Here is a 19,609-nt window from a genome sequence, read left to right as displayed (position 1 = left end):
CAAAGGGTGGTTACGGTTACTGTAAGGCGTAGAAGAGACTGTGGAGGTAAGGGGTGGGTGAGTAGAGAGGTTAAGTTCTTCGAGAGGAATTGCCGCTTCCCCGAGTCGGCTATTAGATTTAATGGCCTCCCCTTTCCCGAGGACATTTTTATGCTTTTTTCTTACGATTTGCCGCCGATAAAATCGGGACAAGTGGCTGACCCGATCTCTCCTGATCGTTCGATAATGTCAAATGACCTCCGTGCGATCTCGTATACAAAATTAACCAAGTCTTGACGAACTGCCATCCCTTAAAGTACGCATTGCCCTTATCCGTGGAAGTTAATTCCTAATGGAAGACTCGCACAATCACTATAATATACAGATAAGAGTTTCGAGTAATGCAATTCCATAACCAATGTAACTTATGTTGATACCGTACAAGACAACTCCAGACTAATCAAAAGGCGTCTAACGATACTTAGGGTGTACTTTATCAGTAGTGCTATTCTGATAGTCATTAGCTCTGCCACTGTATATAACTGCTTACTATCGTGGTATCCGATAAGATTCCTCGTAGGGAATTATTAATAAACTAATCCATGACACATTAATTAGCTGAGTTATGGTTTATCATATTCAGAAAGGTAGACGTTGGATTACAGCATTGTCAATTGCCTATTCTAATTGTATATACCCTAGTTTATGCATCAAACTCATATTTTTCAACCCGAGAACCTTCGTCTCACTCATTAAAGATTACGAATCTGAAAAATATCTTTTTTTTTTTTTTCACGACAGCAACACTGACATCACGAGCTTCGGAAGCCTTGATCCAAATAGAAGATATATTGACATGTGCGAAGCTGTGCTGTTGGTCAGTTCCTTTTTTTGAATTTTTTTATTTTTCCCGCGTTTTATATCTCCGAGACTATTCTAGAATGAGAATAAAAGGTTTCTTAAGATCGATGAGACTAGCTATGGCTTATACTATCGTTTGATGCTATGGTAGGTTTTTTCTTATCCACCTCACCGCCATTACCCCCGCCTCTTGCTCTTTCATTTCGAATATCGATGCGAAACGTTGTTTACGGATATGCCAGAGATGGTCAGACAGACGAAGCGACACCAGAATAGAGAGAACCGAGTACACGTAAATGCGAGGATATAAGACGCGGGTGTCGGGTCGCATCTGGCATCTGCAATCTGCACGCGCGACTTCAGGTGACGTCACATCCGGCCTTATGCCGAATAAGCAGTAATCGGAGCATATCAAGAGGCGCGAGCAATTTCGAAAAATCACGAAGCACGTGGCTCGCGCACGGAAAGTCCTAAGAGCTTTTTTAGGATTCTTAAACGTGACGTATACTTGCCGATGATGCGACTGATGTCTGATTATATTTATGCTCGACTTGTAGAATAAGGATGCTGATCGATCAGTAGACTGATACTATTATTAACTTTTATAATGCTTCATAATGGATAAATATTAATTCCGGTATGATGTTGTGCTTGGGATTGCATTTATTTAACTATTCAAACTCATCTGGTAAGCAGAACGTAATATTACGTTTAGATCGACAGTAGTAAGATGATATAACGAGTTTATTATCATACCGAGTGAAATAATTAGTTGCTTAAGAAAATTGACTTATCAATCATAAAGTTACAATGTACACTAACTGATTACGTGTAAACTATAAAACTGGAGTAGAGCGACAATACAATGATGTCTGTTTTGAACGAATCTGTTACCATGCCCGATTAGAGTATAAGAGAGAGGTTATCTTAGCCACAAAGCAATACCCACTGCGACCGTAATGTGCTAACAGCTTTATGAAATATCAAGACTTATCGTTATTTCATTGCATTAAACTATGGAGGGACAATATTGCACTTTGTAGCGAATAATAACAGTAGTATCTTAATAGATGGTTTAGCTCGTTGCAGTCTATCATGAATCTCTGACCCTGCAAGGATGCGCGCTACCGAATTAGTAAACGCGTAAATGAACGAATGTTATTCTGACCGTAATTCTATGATGACCATGACCCTACTTATTAATTGATTAATCATTATCGATCAACTCCAATAAAAAAATTACATAAGACTGCATTATCTAAAAACGCCAAGAATTTTACAAAATAATTCTATAGAAAAATTCATAAATAAATGAAGATTATATATTACTGTAAATGTTTCTTCTTATCCTCGCATAATGCATGGATCCTGTAAATGAAACGATTTTAAAAGCTATACGTAGTAGAGAATGAAATCTACAGGGCAGACACTACACAAGGGTTAGAGATACTGACTGTACAGAAGGAAGGGTGATTTGGATGATGTGCCAGAAAGGGACGAGAGCAGGGAACCAGTGCGAGCAAGGGTTAAGTGCAAACATCGTTAATTTGCACGCAGAATCCCAGCAGCTCGCTGGTGCAGGGTAAAAGGTCAACATTACGTCCGTATACCAGGCAAATACTCTGCGCCGGAGCGTGTAATGCAGAGGATGGTTCTTCCAGCGGTGAATTTTGTTGGCCCGCAACAAACCAGTACTCCAACCCCTTTGGCTCCTTCATCCAGGATGCTGCCACGATCGCCCTAATTGTCTAATTGGCAAATAAATCCCGTTGTTTTCCAATGCCGTGATCCACCTAACCCATCCAGCCCCACCCAATCAATATATCCTGGCTTTGTTAAACAAAAGTCAAAAGTATACCAAGTTCCAATTGCGAGAGCTTCTTCACACTTTTCACTAAATTTATCCCATTGGACGGAGTGTTTGACCCCGCGGGGTTACCCAGTAGGACTATAGTAGTCCGTACCACGCCGAAGTGGTGTACATACATACACGGTGACCTGTGAACTCGTGCGCGAAAAAGGATCATTGATTCTCTGATCGTCCATGGAGAATAGAGAGAACTAAAAAAGAGAGGGTATATTTTTATGTGATAAGAAAGAAAAAAAGGGTATGAATAGAATTACTGGATTGGTTCCCTGGTTTGTAAAGAGGGTTGATCCGTCCTGTAGGAATCAGGTTCAAAATGGTTGTCCTTTTGCTCACTTGTCTCTCTACAGGATAGAACGTGGCTGGATCGTATCATGTATGTGTTGGTTATTAAGGGTTGGTCGGTTGAATTCGCGGAGTGGAATTGAAAGGGACTGGTACAGAATGATGGAGGATGGGTTTCAAAGACTTAGGGGGTTAACTGGTAGAGGTAGGGGTGAACGATTATCGGACAATAGTTTGTTAGTGGGATTCACCTGATGTATTGTTCTTCGGGAAATGTGGATTCAGCTACAGCAGTGACTTGCTTCTCGTAATGTGCGTGGAAAATCAGTTGAGTTTGTGCAATACGTGTAGAGTTTAGCACACTATTGAGGATTTATTGTCGCACTTGACTTACATTAGAGTGCAAATTCCTAACAGAAAAACTTGCAGATGAGGATTCAACAGATAAAGAATCATGATTAACGCCTGATTAAAATTATTAAATTCGTAACTAGTCAAGTCGAATGAGTGATTCCATTTATTAGGTAGATTTATATCATTTATAAAGCTGCGATAAAATAAAAATATTTGTTAGCTATACTTAAAACCAATACATTAAAATATCTTGGGTATATACATTTATATATATATATATATATTCTTGTGTGCATAGTAATTTTTGCAAACCTCTTCGCAATGTTAGTTTTGCTGGATTAATTGCTCAAAGTCACTGTAGTGCGAATGCTGATTTTTAAGCGTTGACAGATCAATAATATCTCTCACGAGACAACGAAAGATCAATGATCAATTGTTAACCATTTATCAGTGATTTGCTCAATTTGTTTGGTGAGAATAGGATTTCTCACACGTAACTTTACTTCCAGTTTACCTCCTACTGCTTTTCTTCCTTCCATCAACTAGTTGGAATAATTTAAAACATCAATTAAATTTAATTACATAAAATCCAATGATTTCAATTAATCAAAGTCGACTTGGCAGAGAATTATTCATATTTACCGGAAAGGAATCATGCAAGATGCACTGTGTTTCTAATGGCTGCAGCTTGACAGTCACAGTGCCAAGAAGACTATCACTTCTGAAAAATCCTCTACAATAGAAAACAAGAAATATATCAGTGTTACTTGTGTTTCTAGTAATATATCAAGACGCAACATAATGAATGTACTATCAAACGCCAAAGTATTTGCATATTGTATAGAAATGCTTTAGTTTAATTAATAAAGAAATTATTTGCATTTATTATCTAAGCCACAGTATGATACTTTCATTAGATTTGTCCTATGTTGCATCTTTGAAGAGTAACACAGTTGCACAAATATAAACAGATGCTACATCATTGTATTATACCAAGTAGTACGGATTACCAAGTCTAAAGATTAATAAAAGGCATATGCGATTAGCATGTAAATATAAAAAAATAAGCCATGATAGTCTGTTATGCGTTACTTAGATATAACTTAGAGTAAGATTATCTGCGAAATCACTGGTAGATCGATGTCTTAAATATTTGACAGTCTTTTTCAATTATTCGATTAAATGTATTCAGTCATTCGTATGTAGTCTTTTCCAGTATCCTCAAATATTCATCGCAAACAAGAAGTAACGACATATGCAAAATAAATGTAAAAGTGAACGATGATGCAATGAAATGAGTACAAAACGAGAATCAAAGATCCTATCGAGGCATGGTACCTTTGGTGTAGAATGTGTAGTATTAAAATGAATAAATCAATATATGAGGATTGCAAGTATGAAGTTTTCATACCTTGGATGAGTGCAACACAGGATGGGGTTCATCGAGCATCTGCAAGTAACATCCTAATCTATTTACTAATATAAATCTACCGAGGAACTGGAATCGACAGGATTCTACCGTTGTGTCATTAGTCTCGAATACAATCATTAAACAAATGAGTTAAAAAGAATTAAATTAGAACGGTAAAGTCAATATATTCGTTTCAATTAGAGAGGCAAAAATTTAAGCGCAATATCAATGTTTCAAAAAAAAAAGATTAAAATGAAAAGAGAATCCCAAAATTAAAAATGCCTTGATAGCTTTCATTCCAAAATGCAGACTTACCCTTTGGCCCAAACTTGACATTTCACTGCATGTCTTTTAAATGCACGCTGACATTGTCTAGAAGTACGATCCACTACACCGCTTAATGGAAACACAGCCTCATATTCAGGATTATTAGTATCCCTTACTGTGGAAGTTCTATCGGACGGTGGATTGTCAGATGGATACGGAAACTCGAACATTACATATGTGTCTGCTTCACGAACGTAATTCACACCACGGATTATCGATAATTCAAGGTCAGAGTCACCTAAATCCGTGCAGCTCCTGGTGAATAGTTTTGATTAGATTATTGTAACAGAAGTATGGCAGCCTCTTTATTGTGTTCACTTACTGAACTATAGCATAGGTCTTAATTTCATAATGATGCTGTGGTGGTGGCAGTGCGTCCCGTTTTCGAACTCTTAACATATCAAGATCTCTTGTATATCCCAAAGCTAATCGCTCCCATCTATTATAACCTGCTACATCACCTAAGGCCTTTGAATGATCTCTAGTTGATAGGCACCACTGTGAAATAACAGATATGTTTTACATTTAAGCATGCGCGAAGAATTTTGAAGTATATCAAACTTTTTTAATCAACATGGAGGGCACGTGTTATGATAATTACCTTGATTTGTTTGATTAACTGCGCTTCAAGATTATCATAAATTTGTTGATCAGTTCCAGCTGCTTCCTCAGTGCAATTGTCGGCAGAGATCAAAGTGAAATCATCTTCTTTGGGGTCTATTCCATTTACTTGTAATTGCATTTTTGCAAGTGGCGATAACGGAACAGAATCCATATCAACTGGTAAACCAGATTTGCTTGCTTCGATTAATGGATCCAATCCCTTGGCCTGCCTTAAGTAATCTTTTGCCAAATCTAGATCACCGTCATTCTTTGCAGCCAATGCAGCTTGCTTGAGTTCGTGCTGCCTCTGTTGTAACTGCATCATTTGTTTATCGGCGCGCGATGTCACTCGTTTTTGTTTATTCACTGCTGGAAAAAGAAACAATTAATGTTGCTATATGGTGTATGGAAGCGCTAAGAATTTCCAGCAGCGTTAATAAATACCTAATTTGGACCTTGGAGGTACAGGAGGAGCTTTCTTGTCTGGTGACTTTTTGTCCGATTCTTCCCCAGATGGGGTTGACTCTGGTACTAATTCCGACTGTGATTTTGGTTCAGGTTGTGGTGGTGGAATATCTGGCTTAGCTGGAGATGCTGGTGGTCCCATCGATAATGGCGGAAAACCCGGCGGCGTAGGTAGCTCATCAATAGGAATGGGTTTTCCACGAGAATGTAACTTCAGTGCATCCTCAAATTGTTTACAAATACGACCGTATCTTCGTGCTTTTGAGGAATTTCCTTCTTCTTCGGCAGTGGTTTTTGTACGACGATATACTTCCAATCTTTCTTTTAAAGCAGTGCCAATATCGGTAGTTTCCTTTGCCTGGTGCTGAACTGGTTCTAGGAATAGTTATTTTTATATTAAAATTTTCATAATCTCCACGATAATATATCTTTTGTAACAATTAGATAATAGAAAGTTTTTAAGGACTGACCCGACACTTCTGTTTGTGCACCTTTTTGTGCTTCACTTTCCTCTTTTTCTGTCACTGGAGGACTTGCTGCTATTGTTCCTGTTGAAGGTAGATTGGGTGATGGTGGCATGTCAGATAAATCTATATCTTCACCAGCTATTAGACTTGCAATCACTATATCAAACTGTTTAGCTAATTTTACATGTTGAAGAGCTTCTTGAACATTGCCAGATTTCTTCCAGGCAACAGCAGCTGTTTTATATTCTTGCTGTCGTTTTTTCAATAATTCTAGTTTTTTTGGGTCCACGGTTACAGCTTGTGGAGCTTCTGGTACAGGAGTTTCTTCTGGCACAATAGACTCGGCAGGTGTTGTTAGTTCATCGGTTTTATTTTCTAAGAATACAGATGTTTAAAGTAAATACATAAATCAAAACAATTTTTTACTTATACGATACCTGTAGGACCATTGTCAGATGATTCTACAGCTGAAGGTGGAAGTACTGGTGGCATATCAGCCTTATTCACAACTTTCCCAGAATGTGTATCAGCTAACATTCCTTCCAATGTTTTAACACCTCGAGCAAAACGACGAGCTCGTCCTGCTTCATTTTCATTCTTAGCTTTTTTTTCTGCAGTTTTATACATAGCTAGTCTTTCTTGTAATAATGTTATCAACTCTGTAGTATCACTGTCATTCTTTTCTTCCATGTGTGATTGCTCCTCCTCTGAAGGCTCTGGAGAAACAGATTCATCTCCTGTTATCTCCTTAAGCTCATTCTATGACACATATAACAACATTTTCCTAATAATACAAAAGTTCAAAAAAAAATAGTAAAGTTTATGAACTGTTTAAGGTACCAATAAATCAGGATCATCATCATCGTCACCAGACAATTCTGCATCAAGATCGATGTCCTTCATGCTTTCAGCAACCATAGCATCAAGGTTTTCATTTGGAATAGGCTTTGGTGCTGGAAATATTTTTTATGAGGCCTCAGCTCTTCAATAGAAAGTTAAAATATCTAGCAAACAAATATGCAAGTACCTTTACGACGTCGAGGACGTTCGGAGTCGTTATTAGATGTCAAAGCAGCAAGTTCCGCCTCCAAATCATGATCATGTCCATCATCAGTGCTGATTGCAGCGATGTCATCAATATTATCAGGAATTTCAAATAACCCATACTTATGGAAATGAAAGTTGTCATTATTATACGCGTAATGAACGACAGATAAGAGGGTTACAAATTATAACATTTTGTTACCTGCGCCAGACTTCCTGCTGGTCTTGGTCGCCGTTTTACTTCTTTCTTCTTGCCAAACATTTTTGAACAAAATGCAAATCTTTGAACTGTAGCACAGAAACAAGCTATATGAATAATATTCTCAAATGTGTATAAAAAGTTTTTGGATCTTCATAATACGTCGTCGTCACAATCATGAAGTCTGAAGGCTGCGCTCAAGTGGTATCATCCGCGGTACCGCAAATGGTGAAAATTCATTTCATCCTACTCCATGATTCACCATTAAATAAAGACAGTGAATCTTTGAGAGGAACGTGAAGTTGCCTCAGTGGGACTACATTTACGTCGGTATGAAATGAATCATATAATCTATGACCTAAATATCTATCGGGACTGTAAAGAAATTACGATCAAAGGAATATAAAGTATAAGCAATGCTTTAAAAATGCTGTACTATTAACAAATTACCTCAATTGATATTGAATTTTTGACATTTCATTTTTAAAATTCTCTATACAATGCAATAGTCGATACCAAATCTCGATAGGTTGTTGAAACGATATTTGCTTTCTTATTAGTGAGTGACTTCATAGTAATCGGTCATATGATCGACTTAGAGCAAACTGGGCGAGTCCGAGTTTCATCTTTGACGGGTAGGTCCTCCGTGTATCTATACCAAGTAAGAGAAGTGAAATATTGAGGCATAAGAATGAAGGGCTGCCTATTTAACATTGACGGAGGATACCTGGAAGGTCTTTGCCGTGGATTCAAGTGCGGAATTCTACAGCAAAGTGACTATCTTAATTTGGTCCAATGTGAGACCCTTGAAGGTAAATTAAGATCCACTTTGTTACCTTATTCGCTATAAATAATGGCATTTTTTATATATTATCTAAAAATTTCTATATATTCATAACAGAAAAGCTCATATATGCTTTATTTGTTAATAAATTATCATAGAACTGTTCCCCAATTTACTATAAATTGTTCAAATTGTGTAAGGCAAATATGGAGTAATTAAATAGTTTGCAATTAATATATAATTACTTTCTTTAAAGTCTAGCTTTATATTGTGAAAGATAAATGAATTCCTTTATAGATTTAAAGCTACATTTGGCTGGAAGTGATTATGGCAGCTTTCTAGCAAATGAGCCATCTCCTCTATCAGTCAGTGTCATTGATGATAAACTGAGAGAAAAGCTCGTTATTGAATTCCAACATATGCGCAATCACTCTGTCGAGCCTTTGTCCCAATTCTTGGACTTCATCACTTACAGTTATATGATTGACAATATCATACTTCTGATTACTGGTACTTTACATCAAAGACCAATTTCTGAGCTGATACCTAAGTGTCATCCACTTGGTAGTTTTGAACAAATGGAGGCTATTCATGTTGCTGCTACTCCTGCTGAGCTGTACAATGCTGTATTGGTTGATACACCTCTAGGTACTTCAGACAATTCGTTTAACATAATAAAAACTTATATATTATTTATTCTGACATGATAATTTTTAACGCTTATTGTAGCTCCGTTCTTCGTCGATTGCATCTCCGAACAAGATTTGGATGAAATGAACATCGAGATCATTAGAAACACTCTGTACAAGGCATACTTGGAAGCTTTCTATAAATTCTGCAAGGACATCGGCGGTACTACTGCTGATACCATGTGTGAAATTCTTGCTGTAAGATTACTTTAATAACATATCTATTGAAAATCTTTTTAAAACAATAATTACGTAAAACATATTTTACTATCATATAGTTTGAGGCAGATAGGCGTGCAATCATCATCACGATCAATTCCTTTGGAACGGAATTGGGTAAGGATGATCGTGCCAAATTGTATCCTCGCTGTGGTCGTTTGAATCCTGATGGATTAGCTGCATTAGCACGTGCTGATGATTATGAACAAGTTAAAGCTGTTGCTGAATATTATGCTGTACGTATTATAGCCAACATAATTGAGCAGACATTTAATAAGTAAAGGCAATTTCAAGTTATGTAAACATTCTATTGCAGGAATATAGTGCCCTATTCGAAGGTGCTGGAAACAATCCTGGTGATAAAACCCTGGAAGATAAGTTTTTCGAGTACGAGGTACGCTTGAACGTACAAGCATTCTTACAACAATTTCATTTCGGCGTGTTCTACAGCTATTTGAAGCTGAAAGAACAAGAATGTCGTAATATCGTATGGATATCTGAATGCGTTGCTCAAAAACACCGAGCTAAGATTGATAATTATATACCCATCTTCTAATTAGACATGTCAGTCAATTTCATCGCCATTGTATCTATCCCCGTGCGAGCACAAACGAATGAAGTTCGGTTCTAATTCGTATTGTTAGATTTCCTTTATCAGTCGTAATTATTCGATCAGAACGATCGCAATGTTTTATTCGCAACACCGAAACGTTAGAGTCAAATTACAGCCACAGCACATGAGAAATGGACCACAACTGCCAGATGAATTTTACGTCATTAAAACAGATTATGCGAAGCTTTTACATTACTTTGTAAATGTAAATCGCAATGGTCATAGTTAACCGTACCATTTAACTAGTTTCATCGGTCATGAATTACTTTCAAATCGTTACAGAAAAACTTCTATGTATATAGTGTATTTTATTATATTCTTCGGTGTCAAGCACTGTCTTGCATTGTATTATCCCTTGGTGTAATTGTTAATTTAATAACTGCAAACTGTATAAACTAATAAAGTTAAAACGCATTCCACTTATAACAAGTACTATAGTGATTTAATAGACCATAGATATGGAAATGCTCAATACTCAATGACATTTTCTTAATATGAAAATAATTATGTTGTTTTATATACTTACATATAAAACTATCTTATATATTACAGTCACGTGTCAAGATGCACATACATATTCTTTAACAAACTGCTTTTAATGGAATATTTTCACAGTACTCCATTATCATTCACTGATTGTTCCTAATATGGTGTGAAACTGGTATAGCATATCCAGGAATACGATATTATTTATATTATAGGAAAAAACTACTTATTTGTTATGTAGTTGTTCACTATTAGTTGGATTGCACTGCATTATTTCTCTATTTAATACACGATTTCCTTCTGTATGTGAATCGTCTCTTATGGAATTTAACTGATTACCTTTAGAGGAAGGTGATATATTATTTATATAGTGTATAGGGGTAGGCACTGTATTTGAAGTAGAGTTATTCGTCGCAGTTAAACGCTGATAAGTCGCCAAACTTTTTAGTCCTATCACTTCATGATTTTCTTTCCAAAAACGATCACCAATGATGTCATCTACCAGAGATACAACTATAGGTTTCAGTTTACCATTCCCATCAGGCGCTAATTTTCGAATGAGGGTAGTACCTTTTCGAAAAGATGCTGGTTCATCATTGTAATTTATTCCAAACTCTTGGAACAGCAATTCATTTTTGTGTGATGATAGTGTTCCCTTTAATTTCTCACCTGCCTATAAAGAAAAAATGGTGTTGACTGCTTTGTAATACCTCATTACAAAAAAATAAATACCTGCGCAGATGTCATTTGTCTCTTTAAAACAAGGTTCCAGAAACAAGTATTATATAGATTATTAACATGGACATCAGCTTGCCTCCAGGATAAATAATCTCTTAGGTTTTTATCAGTTGGATAAAGAACAACACGAGCATCAAACGAGGGTGGATAGCGGAGTTCTTTATTCCCCATGATACGAGGCCAATGAAATACATAGGATGAAGTAAACAAGGAATTCACGTTAGACATCAACTTGGAAGCTGCAAGAAAAAAATAATATTAACAATAAATAAATTATTGTCTAAATATAATCTTTGTTCTATAATAGAAATTTTATATTTCAGTGAACTGAAATATCCATTGGCATACCTCTACGCTTAAACAGCTGTGTATCTTTCCTGAATACAAATGAATATTCATCACTCTGACCAAATGCCAGAACAATTTCCCTGAAGTCTTCCATGACGGTGATAGCTGCACGATTCATTAGCTCTAAAGCTGCAGCATCGTTAGGTTTAATAAATTGATGAGCAGCAGAAAATTTGGAAAAACTTCGCCCGTCAATCCTAACCACGATCCAACAATTAGGTAAACAAGAATCATCTCGTTCAAACTGTTTCACGTATTCAAATTTGCTCATCGCCATAGTTGAAAGTTCGATAATAATTTGAAATCTAGCTTTGCGTGTCTCCACGTGTTTTTTCGAAGATTGAAGTTCATTCGCGGTTATTGTCAATCACCATCTCTCTTGAAACCTGTTGACATCCAGTTGGCATCGGACACTGGACTGCACTGGACACAAGAGCAAGAGCGCTGAGATTAACGCAGTTAGAATTCGCCGGCGGTCTGGCAAACAGATCTGGTATAATATATGGAATTCTTTAGTTATGATAAATTTATGCGGTATTTGGAAGTTTCGTAACAGGAGTATATATGTTCATAACAAAATTTTAATAGAAAAATTTCTCCATCGTTCACCCACGTGCAAATACCTGTAATATGTGTATAATGGACGTCGAAATATCGTTCTTTGTTTTATAATTTAAATAAGTATCCTTGATACTGTTTGAAACTAGTACTTAAGTATTGATGTTCAGTATTATAGATTATTGTTCAATATCGAAAAATATTAATTTCTACTATAATGTTATTGGTAATTAAGACTAGGTATCTTTGTTTTGATTACAGAATTCAAATTCATTTTTGGATAAAAGTTTAATACTGCTGTTGAAAGTTATTAACTGTTTTACATAGTTATGTTAAAGCAGACCAAGCATAAGAAAATGGACTTGGATATACGATACAAGAGCATACACACGGACATATCAATATTACAAATACTCGATGAAACTGCTCGAGTGAACCCTCTTCCAATGATATATCATTTGATAAAGAAATATAATGAGGAATTTGCCCAGGAAGAGTGGTCTATTGGAAAGCTTGAAACCTTTCGCTCATTACTATGCTATGAGTATCAGCTTACATATGGTCCATCTTGTAGTAGCAATGAATATTATATACTACAAGAACTTGATATTCCAGACATTGAAAATATTTTTCTCATCCCAGAAAAGTCATGGAGTAAAGAAGAGTTGGAGATGATGTTAGACATCATGATATTGCAGACACTTTTGCACTGTTCGATAGAAAAGTTTAATGCACATTTTGAGTATTTTCACAAACATATTGATATATATATGAAGAAGAGTCCAGATGCAAGAACAATGTGCCTGAATGTATTAGGATATTTTGCAGACACTCAATATTTGCAAATTATTCTAATGGATCTCAATGATTCTCTAATGAAAGAATTAGAAGATCGGGACTCATTTTTTGCAGATGCTATAAGGTTATGGCTCCAATTTAAGCAAGACACAGAATGGGGATCACTATTGATGCTTTTACCAAAAATTATTAATACTTGTTCTTCTGGTATTATAACGTCTATACTTTGGAAGTTCATATTAAATGATCAATATGATCTGAATAGTTCACTTACAACTTTCTGTATCCTAGCTGATATATTTTTTCCTTTAAATCCAGAAGATGCTACACAAGAGCATATTGATCAATATATTGATACAAGATTTTGGACACTCATCTTAAGTGGTTTAAAGTCTCCAATTGAGCAAAATCGCAAGCGAGCTTTATACCTTATGAAGAGAGCCATGGACTTTTTGGAAATTCATGAAAAGGAGCTAATAAATGCCAAACAATTCTGTGATAAGCTTTCTGTGCCTTTTCTTTGTGTACGCAAAAATTCTTCATTTGTGTCAATCGATATAATCAGAAAAAATTTCTTTCTACTCATGGAAGCACTTGAAGAAAAACAAAAGCATTTGATAATACCAGCACTGCCTCTTATAAACAGTCTAATAGATGGAAATATAGATCACAAGTCATGTGGAAATTGCTTTGATACACCCTGGCTGCAGTGTATCATGGAAAGGGCATTACATCATGAAAACAATGCCATTGTAAAATGGGCTCTTCTGCAAGCATTCAAAATGGATCTGGATATGTACAATGACAATTTCTTAGCGGTGATAGTGAACGTCCTTAACAACACCTTCCTCTATGAATATCAGAAACCAGATAGACCACCAGAAGTATCCGAACAATTATCCACACTTTTTACTCGAGCAGAAGAGGCAGAGTGTAATCTGGTAAATAGATTTATTGTACTCATTTCAAAAGTTTCATGGGGACCTATTGCCATATATCATGTATCATATGCATTAAGCTCAGTACTCAGTGATACTCCTGTACATAATGTATGGAAAGCTGAACAACTAAGAGCAGTCAAAGAATTAGCGGAAACGAGCTTGAATATGCATTCTCAAACGCTAAGAGCTGCCTCGCAATTACGGATTCTAATGTCCCTTGTCTACAATACACAAGCATCTCTTGATTTGGAATTAATTGCCAATACATTAGCAGCATTTCCAGAGGGTGAGGCTCTGGCTCGTGGAGCACCTTCTTGGATTCTAATTACAAATTGGCTAAAAGAGTTTACCCGTGAATCAACTATTAATGAATTCTTTGAGAAAATGGAGAAGATATTTAAAAAAAATTCTGTACAGAATTCCAACATAAGGACATTTACATTAATGATTATGCTCTTGCATGATGCTGATTTAATATTCAGCAATACCCAGCACTGTGAGAATTGTGCAAGGCGAGTACTGTCTACATTATTCAATACACTAGTTGGTATTGATAATAGACCTTACGCTTTTGCTGATTCCACAATGAGGATCATATATCTTATGAGTTCATTATTGAATATGTGTACACTGGAAGAGGATCAAATAATTCGCAAAATGATCACACCATATCTTGACGTTATTTTGAGATTTATACAGAAAAGCGTTAGAAATACTCTCACATTATCCACCTGTGATGATGTTAATAATTATATACGGGTAGTGAAGACATTTCTTAAAGCGAAAGATGAGCTGGCAAGTTGTGGTTTTAATAGGCATATAGAAGATTTTGAAAAAGACGCAATAGAAATAATTAATGGTCCTGAAGTGTACCAGCCTGTTCAAAGATTATTCGCATTATACATATTACAGTATTGTTACAGCACAAAGAATGTACAGTATAGAGACATAGAAACTTTACTTAAAACATATAGTATCAGAAGTATCTATGCTTTAAAGACTCATGGAACAACCTCTACAGGTAGACTTGCTTTGGAATGTTATAAAGTCACTGCACTATTGATTGATATGTATCTTGATACTGTACCAGTGGTGTCCTGGGTAAAAGTCAATTGGCTGGAGCATGTAGAATATATCTTCGAACGTGGCGGAAAAGAGGTCATTCCTGAAGTGCTGAGAATTTTAAGTAAATTAATTAGCATAAAATATAAAACGGTAGATAAATCTACTGTAGTCTCGTTACTCGAATGTAGCTGGAAAACCACTTTTGAGAGCAAGAAGAGTGAAGTTTATTGGCAAGCTGTTGAAGGAATGGTTGAATTCCTTATGAGACCAAGTTTCTTCAAATCTAAAATCTATGCTGATACTTCGATGGATGTATGAACAGTTAATTCGTTTAAATATTATGTCCTTGTAGAAATTCTCTAAATATATCTCATCTTTCTAGTGGATTAATCTTCTAATGCGTGAAGGAGAAAATGTACCAAAACTCAAGTTAATTTTTCTTGATTATATGACTGATCGTTTAGGTGCAGATTATGTCAAAGTCTTTCCTGAAGCGGTATTCTCTTGTCTGCTACATGGTACTGTACCTCGGCGTGATCAAAGAATTGAATTGCAGACTTGTACTTACATTGCAAAATATGTCAGAAAGTGTTTTGTGGATGAAGTACCTATATGGTGAATAGATTTAATTTATTCAATAATGATTTCAGATATGTATAAATTTTTTGTGTTATTTTATCATATATTAGGAGCTACAATATTGATACTGTTATCAGAGCAAAATCTACAATTCTGTTGTGCAAAGCAATTTCAACAGACTCAGAGGTTGGAGCAACGTTCTTATCATTGGCTGCTCGTAGACTAGAAAGTTTTAAAAATAAACGATATTTTGGTGATTCTCACTTGCATAGAATAAAACATCGTATAATGCAAGTGTTTCTGTTAATAGTACCTGTACTAGATGAGGTAGGATCACAAACATTCTAAAATCTAAAGATTGTTTTCGGTTTTAGAATTTTTATAATTTTATTCGCAGGAGAGTATTAAGTGTTTGCACGAAATTATTCGAAATGACATAATGTCTGAGAGTAATCAGCACAGCGTTAGATACATGGAAGAATGGTTACTCATTCTGATATATACGAATTATAATACCATGGTGGACTCCTTATGGGATATGTTTACCCAGGTTTGTTACATTTCCTTGTATCTAAACAGTATAAGTTTTTTTAATTTTATAAATAAATTTTGTTTGTTTATAGGGACATTTTAATCGACCTAGCTGTTTAACTTCTGCTGCTAGTATAGCATATCATGTAGCACGATTTTTACCAAAATTAGCTCAAACAGATTTCCTTTATTCAGCTATTTCACATATTATACCGTGTTGCATGGGACAACAGTTCAACGTACGTCTCTATGGTCAGGTCAGTTGTATTTTATGTGAATTAAATCCCATTATGCAATTTGACGCTAATAATTTCTAACTCTGATAACTTTTTGGTTCTATTTTCCTTTACTAGGTAGTCTTGGTAAAATTGTATGAATTGCTAATAACCGTAACTGGCCCAAATACTCCAGCTAAATTTGAAGGTCTGCAAGATGCAGTAATTAAAAGTCTTCAGTATGGAAATATGATGAAAAATTCTGGGCAACTGCAACAAGATTTTTATTTTACTATTTTTCATCCAATGGATGACTACAGTCTGGAAGTATGTTTCGTCTTATTTAATGGTCATTGTTCATAAATGATTAATGCATGATTACCATTTTTAACCCAGACTATTTATAAAGAATTGCCACGGCTTGCGAATATTAGTAGTGACGAGTGGATTTCGCCAGAATTGTTTAAAGCGCTCAAATTTACAATGTTTAATAGACATCCTATGAAACATTGTAATCCTACCAGGTCACTCAGTGCGTCACCAGTATCCCCACAAATGTTAAAATCCTCTCATGGTGAGCTAAATGGATCATATTGACAGTTAGTGGTTTCAATATGCTATTCAAATGTATTTTAACGCAGCTGGCACGTTCACATCAGAAGATATCGACATAACTACTACAGGTACCTTAGATATGCAGAAAAAAATTACTCCGTGGAAATCAATGGCACCACTGGATGAGGAACTTTCAGAAATATCACAACTATCACTATCTCGAAAGAAGAATAATAGCGAGGACGGTATTATAGTTGTGGCCTCGCTTGTTGATCGGCTACCTAATCTTGGTGGTTTAGCTAGAACTTGTGAAATTTTTGGAGCTAAAGAATTAGTTATTTCATGTTGTGAACACACACAAAACAGAGAGTTCCAGAGTTTGAGTGTATCCGCGGAAAAGTGGATCACGGTTACAGAGGTATTTTTTTGTTTTCAAAATATACTTTTGTTTCAATGACATCAATGGCAATAAAATGTTATAGGTAAAACCACACCAGTTGCAAATATATCTGACAGAAAAAAGAGATTTGGGTTGGGAATTAATTGGTGCAGAACAAACAGCAAAAAGCATAAGTCTTCCTAAAATGAGATTTCCGAAAAAGACTGTGCTGGTGCTGGGGTAAGTTTTGCCAGAAATTAAACTCATTCTTCTTCTATGAAAATTATTGATCTGTTAATTTTAGCAATGAAAAAGATGGCATACCACCTAACTTAATACCACTCTTGGATGTTTGTGTCGAAGTACCACAAGTTGGTGTAACACGATCATTGAATGTCCATGTTACAGGTGCCATATGCTTGTGGCAATACAGTCAACAAAATACTTTTACAGAATGTGAAACATAATTTAGGATACTCATGTACCCACATGAGACAGAGATTTGCCTAATATGATTAAAATATTTTTTATACTTACACGCTTTTGTGATATTCTAATAGATTACCGAAATGTATTAAAACAAAAAAATACAATAAAGAATATGTTCATATATCGCGTGTATTTTAAAATGAACGAATACAAATTGAATTGCAATTTAATTGCTATTTATTAAACTTACATTCGGTGAGTGATCACATGTTTACGGAAACATCTATAACTGTACGTAATTTCCTATGAGGGTTGGTGATGCTCAAGCACTTAAACATTGTAACCAACAAGATGTCGTTTGCCAATGCATTCGCCAATGTAGAACCAGCAAATAACTTCAACAGCAATTAGGGTGTTCAACCAAGCCTCCCTCACAGTGAGGTCACGGTAACGACCAGTTTTGGCACTTTGGATCAATCTGCTGATTCCAGAGCGAATGGCAGGAATATCAGCAGGAGTAGGTGGCACAAGCTCAACCTTGGCATAGCTTGCAATGACCCTCAGCTTAGGCTTAGCCTCGGTAATAAGGGCTGAAAATTAAGCAAGATAATAAAATGTCAACAGATAGCAAATTGTGGAACTTCACAAGTTTTTAAATTATAATAAAATATTTATACTGACATTTATAAAATTGAAATTAAAACTAATTTTCATGTAGTTTTAAAAAATATTACCGAAATAAAATTGGATATAATACAGTTAGAAATATGATGAAGTTCTATCATAGTGGTTTCATGTTATATAAGGTCAAATTGAGGTGTAACGAAAATTACAAGAATCCGATATGATTAAATGCAGTTCTACTGACCATGTTCAAGTTGTAATTTCATTGGGAAAAATATATTTCCAAAGAGATTACTTACTCTTGATGAGAGCTGCGCCCTTCGCTGCCATTTTTCGTTCTTGCTGTTCCCCGAAAAAGTTACTTCACCCTATAAGAAAAATGGCGTAACTCTATTCACCGATAGGAGAGTACTTAATGAAGACAGCCAACCTTCGAAAATTTTCGTTAGGTCAGTTAGCTTAGCGAATTTCGGGGTAATTGCAGCAAGCAGAACGAGTATTTTCTACTGTCGGTAAAGTGTAAGCTTCCATCATTGGCTATGTGCTTCCGAAGTTGAGCGAGAATTAAAATATAATATAAATGTAAACCTATAGTTTACTAATATACAGATATACAACAGAGGTAGTTCATCTCTCAATTTAACTCCGATTGAAACATAGCGATTGAGAATTTATACACCCCAAAAAACGCTTACGCGTATAAAACTATGCCAAGTACAGGAGTGCTGTGAATTCCTCTAACAAAAAGTATTGAAATGATGCAGGCTAGTACATGTCCGTGTAATTTGTGCTGCACTGTTCTAATATGTAGAATATACTATACGCACAAAGATAAATCCTACTCGGGTGGCCCACCAGTGATTTTACCTAATAGTCAGAAATACAAATGTACAACACCATTGAAATGAAATTCCTTGAATGGTTATTCTCCTGAAATGCTGATCTATCGCAAATATAGTACTCTGTTATATTGTTGCATATATTAATTAAGCAGTCGGTAGCTGAATCTATTGTACTGAAAGTCTGACAATGAGAATACCATGGTAATTAGTTGACGGTAAATTCAAAATGAGTAGTACAAAATGAGAGATACAAATGGTTAAGGAGGGATCATCCAAGAGACCGGTATAAGCGACCGGCCTGTGGAGGAATGAGCGCTCCAAGCCTAAGCGCCCCCAAAAGTGACCCCCCCCCCC

General features: G+C 35.8%; 6 protein-coding genes across 12 annotated transcripts in view; 2 read left to right on the top strand and 4 right to left on the bottom strand.

Annotated features, from left to right (window-relative positions):
- Positions 1–2,089, bottom strand: part of LOC107273655 (mastermind-like protein 2) — an 11,156-nt gene extending 9,067 nt beyond the window's left edge. Inside the window, exon 1 of the mRNA XM_025090984.1 lies at positions 1,670–2,089. The gene's annotated coding sequence lies outside the window, so the exon portion shown is untranslated. The remainder of the gene's footprint in view (positions 1–1,669) is intronic.
- Positions 2,090–3,491: 1,402 nt separating this feature from the next.
- Positions 3,492–8,094, bottom strand: LOC107273636 (coiled-coil and C2 domain-containing protein 1-like). Of its 5 annotated transcripts, none has more exons than XM_015752028.2 (12): positions 7,866–8,094; positions 7,647–7,785; positions 7,460–7,572; positions 7,057–7,378; positions 6,623–6,994; positions 6,132–6,527; positions 5,686–6,056; positions 5,407–5,582; positions 5,073–5,339; positions 4,758–4,796; positions 3,989–4,079; positions 3,492–3,888 (listed from the first exon to the last, which is right to left on the bottom strand). In XM_015752028.2, exons 1-12 carry the CDS (start codon positions 7,923–7,925, stop codon positions 3,769–3,771), a joined length of 2,466 nt encoding a protein of 821 aa, XP_015607514.1. In that variant the 5' UTR covers positions 7,926–8,094; the 3' UTR covers positions 3,492–3,768. The 5 variants fall into 5 exon arrangements, with proteins under 5 accessions (XP_015607514.1, XP_015607517.1, XP_015607519.1 ...); XM_015752030.2 differs by having other exon boundaries at positions 3,769–3,888; positions 5,686–6,053; positions 7,866–7,925; XM_015752031.1 differs by lacking the exon at positions 4,758–4,796 and having other exon boundaries at positions 7,866–7,925.
- LOC107273638 (V-type proton ATPase subunit d) lies at positions 8,078–10,590 on the top strand. Its single transcript, XM_015752035.2, has 6 exons — positions 8,078–8,192; positions 8,423–8,674; positions 8,944–9,294; positions 9,376–9,533; positions 9,614–9,790; positions 9,871–10,590. The coding sequence occupies exons 2-6, from the start codon at positions 8,554–8,556 to the stop codon at positions 10,108–10,110; spliced, it is 1,047 nt and encodes a 348-aa protein (XP_015607521.1). The 5' UTR covers positions 8,078–8,192; positions 8,423–8,553; the 3' UTR covers positions 10,111–10,590.
- LOC107273640 (probable tRNA(His) guanylyltransferase) lies at positions 10,459–12,182 on the bottom strand. 2 transcript variants are annotated; one of them, XM_015752041.2, is made up of 4 exons: positions 11,740–12,182; positions 11,386–11,630; positions 11,224–11,326; positions 10,459–11,151 (listed from the first exon to the last, which is right to left on the bottom strand). In XM_015752041.2, the coding sequence occupies exons 1-4, from the start codon at positions 12,014–12,016 to the stop codon at positions 10,880–10,882; spliced, it is 897 nt and encodes a 298-aa protein (XP_015607527.1). In that variant the 5' UTR covers positions 12,017–12,182; the 3' UTR covers positions 10,459–10,879. The 2 variants fall into 2 exon arrangements, with proteins under 2 accessions (XP_015607527.1, XP_015607526.1); XM_015752040.2 differs by having other exon boundaries at positions 10,459–11,326.
- LOC107273635 (probable methyltransferase TARBP1) lies at positions 12,101–17,968 on the top strand. Of its 2 annotated transcripts, XM_015752027.2 has the most exons (12): positions 12,101–12,232; positions 12,559–13,302; positions 13,414–15,413; positions 15,484–15,716; positions 15,791–16,007; positions 16,078–16,230; positions 16,304–16,468; positions 16,565–16,753; positions 16,823–17,000; positions 17,068–17,399; positions 17,464–17,600; positions 17,665–17,968. In XM_015752027.2, the coding sequence occupies exons 2-12, from the start codon at positions 12,627–12,629 to the stop codon at positions 17,825–17,827; spliced, it is 4,443 nt and encodes a 1,480-aa protein (XP_015607513.1). In that variant the 5' UTR covers positions 12,101–12,232; positions 12,559–12,626; the 3' UTR covers positions 17,828–17,968. The 2 variants fall into 2 exon arrangements, with proteins under 2 accessions (XP_015607513.1, XP_015607512.1); XM_015752026.2 differs by having other exon boundaries at positions 12,559–15,413.
- A 35-nt stretch (positions 17,969–18,003) lies between these two features.
- On the bottom strand, positions 18,004–18,961 carry LOC107273641 (ATP synthase subunit g, mitochondrial). The gene is made up of 2 exons (XM_015752042.1): positions 18,713–18,961; positions 18,004–18,379 (listed from the first exon to the last, which is right to left on the bottom strand). Exons 1-2 carry the CDS (start codon positions 18,741–18,743, stop codon positions 18,120–18,122), a joined length of 291 nt encoding a protein of 96 aa, XP_015607528.1. The 5' UTR covers positions 18,744–18,961; the 3' UTR covers positions 18,004–18,119.
- Between the last annotated feature and the right edge of the window lie 648 nt (positions 18,962–19,609).

This window comes from Cephus cinctus, unplaced genomic scaffold (genome assembly GCF_000341935.2).
Source record: "Cephus cinctus unplaced genomic scaffold, Ccin1 Ccin1_scaffold1765, whole genome shotgun sequence".
NCBI lineage: Eukaryota > Metazoa > Arthropoda > Insecta > Hymenoptera > Cephidae > Cephus > Cephus cinctus.
The sequence above is the reverse complement of the archived record's forward strand: the minus strand, read 5'-3'. Positions and strand labels throughout refer to the sequence as shown.

Bases quoted from the DNA above. Each gene is read 5' to 3' on its own strand.
- LOC107273640 (XM_015752040.2), bottom strand. From the start codon at position 12,016: ATGGCGATGAGCAAATTTGAATACGTGAAACAGTTTGAACGAGATGAT. The intron at 11,631-11,739 runs GTATGCCAATGG...TTTTTCTTGCAG, and splicing joins ACAGCTGTTTAAGCGTAGAG to CTTCCAAGTTGATGTCTAAC. The intron at 11,327-11,385 runs GTATTTATTTTT...TTTTCTTTATAG, and splicing joins GACAAATGACATCTGCGCAG to GCAGGTGAGAAATTAAAGGG.
- LOC107273636 (XM_015752028.2), bottom strand. From the start codon at position 7,925: ATGTTTGGCAAGAAGAAAGAAGTAAAACGGCGACCAAGACCAGCAGGA. The intron at 4,080-4,757 runs GTATGAAAACTT...TTTCTATTGTAG, and splicing joins CTGTGTTGCACTCATCCAAG to AGGATTTTTCAGAAGTGATA. The intron at 3,889-3,988 runs GTAAATATGAAT...TATTCCAACTAG, and splicing joins TCTTGCATGATTCCTTTCCG to TTGATGGAAGGAAGAAAAGC.
- LOC107273635 (XM_015752026.2), top strand. From the start codon at position 12,627: ATGTTAAAGCAGACCAAGCATAAGAAAATGGACTTGGATATACGATAC. The intron at 15,717-15,790 runs GTGAATAGATTT...ATCATATATTAG, and splicing joins GTGGATGAAGTACCTATATG to GAGCTACAATATTGATACTG. The intron at 16,754-16,822 runs GTATGTTTCGTC...TTTTTAACCCAG, and splicing joins TGGATGACTACAGTCTGGAA to ACTATTTATAAAGAATTGCC.
- LOC107273641 (XM_015752042.1), bottom strand. From the start codon at position 18,743: ATGGCAGCGAAGGGCGCAGCTCTCATCAAGA. The intron at 18,380-18,712 runs GTAAGTAATCTC...CTTAATTTTCAG, and splicing joins GGGCGCAGCTCTCATCAAGA to CCCTTATTACCGAGGCTAAG.
- LOC107273638 (XM_015752035.2), top strand. From the start codon at position 8,554: ATGAAGGGCTGCCTATTTAACATTGACGGAGGATACCTGGAAGGTCTT. The intron at 9,295-9,375 runs GTACTTCAGACA...CGCTTATTGTAG, and splicing joins ATTGGTTGATACACCTCTAG to CTCCGTTCTTCGTCGATTGC. The intron at 9,534-9,613 runs GTAAGATTACTT...ACTATCATATAG, and splicing joins CCATGTGTGAAATTCTTGCT to TTTGAGGCAGATAGGCGTGC.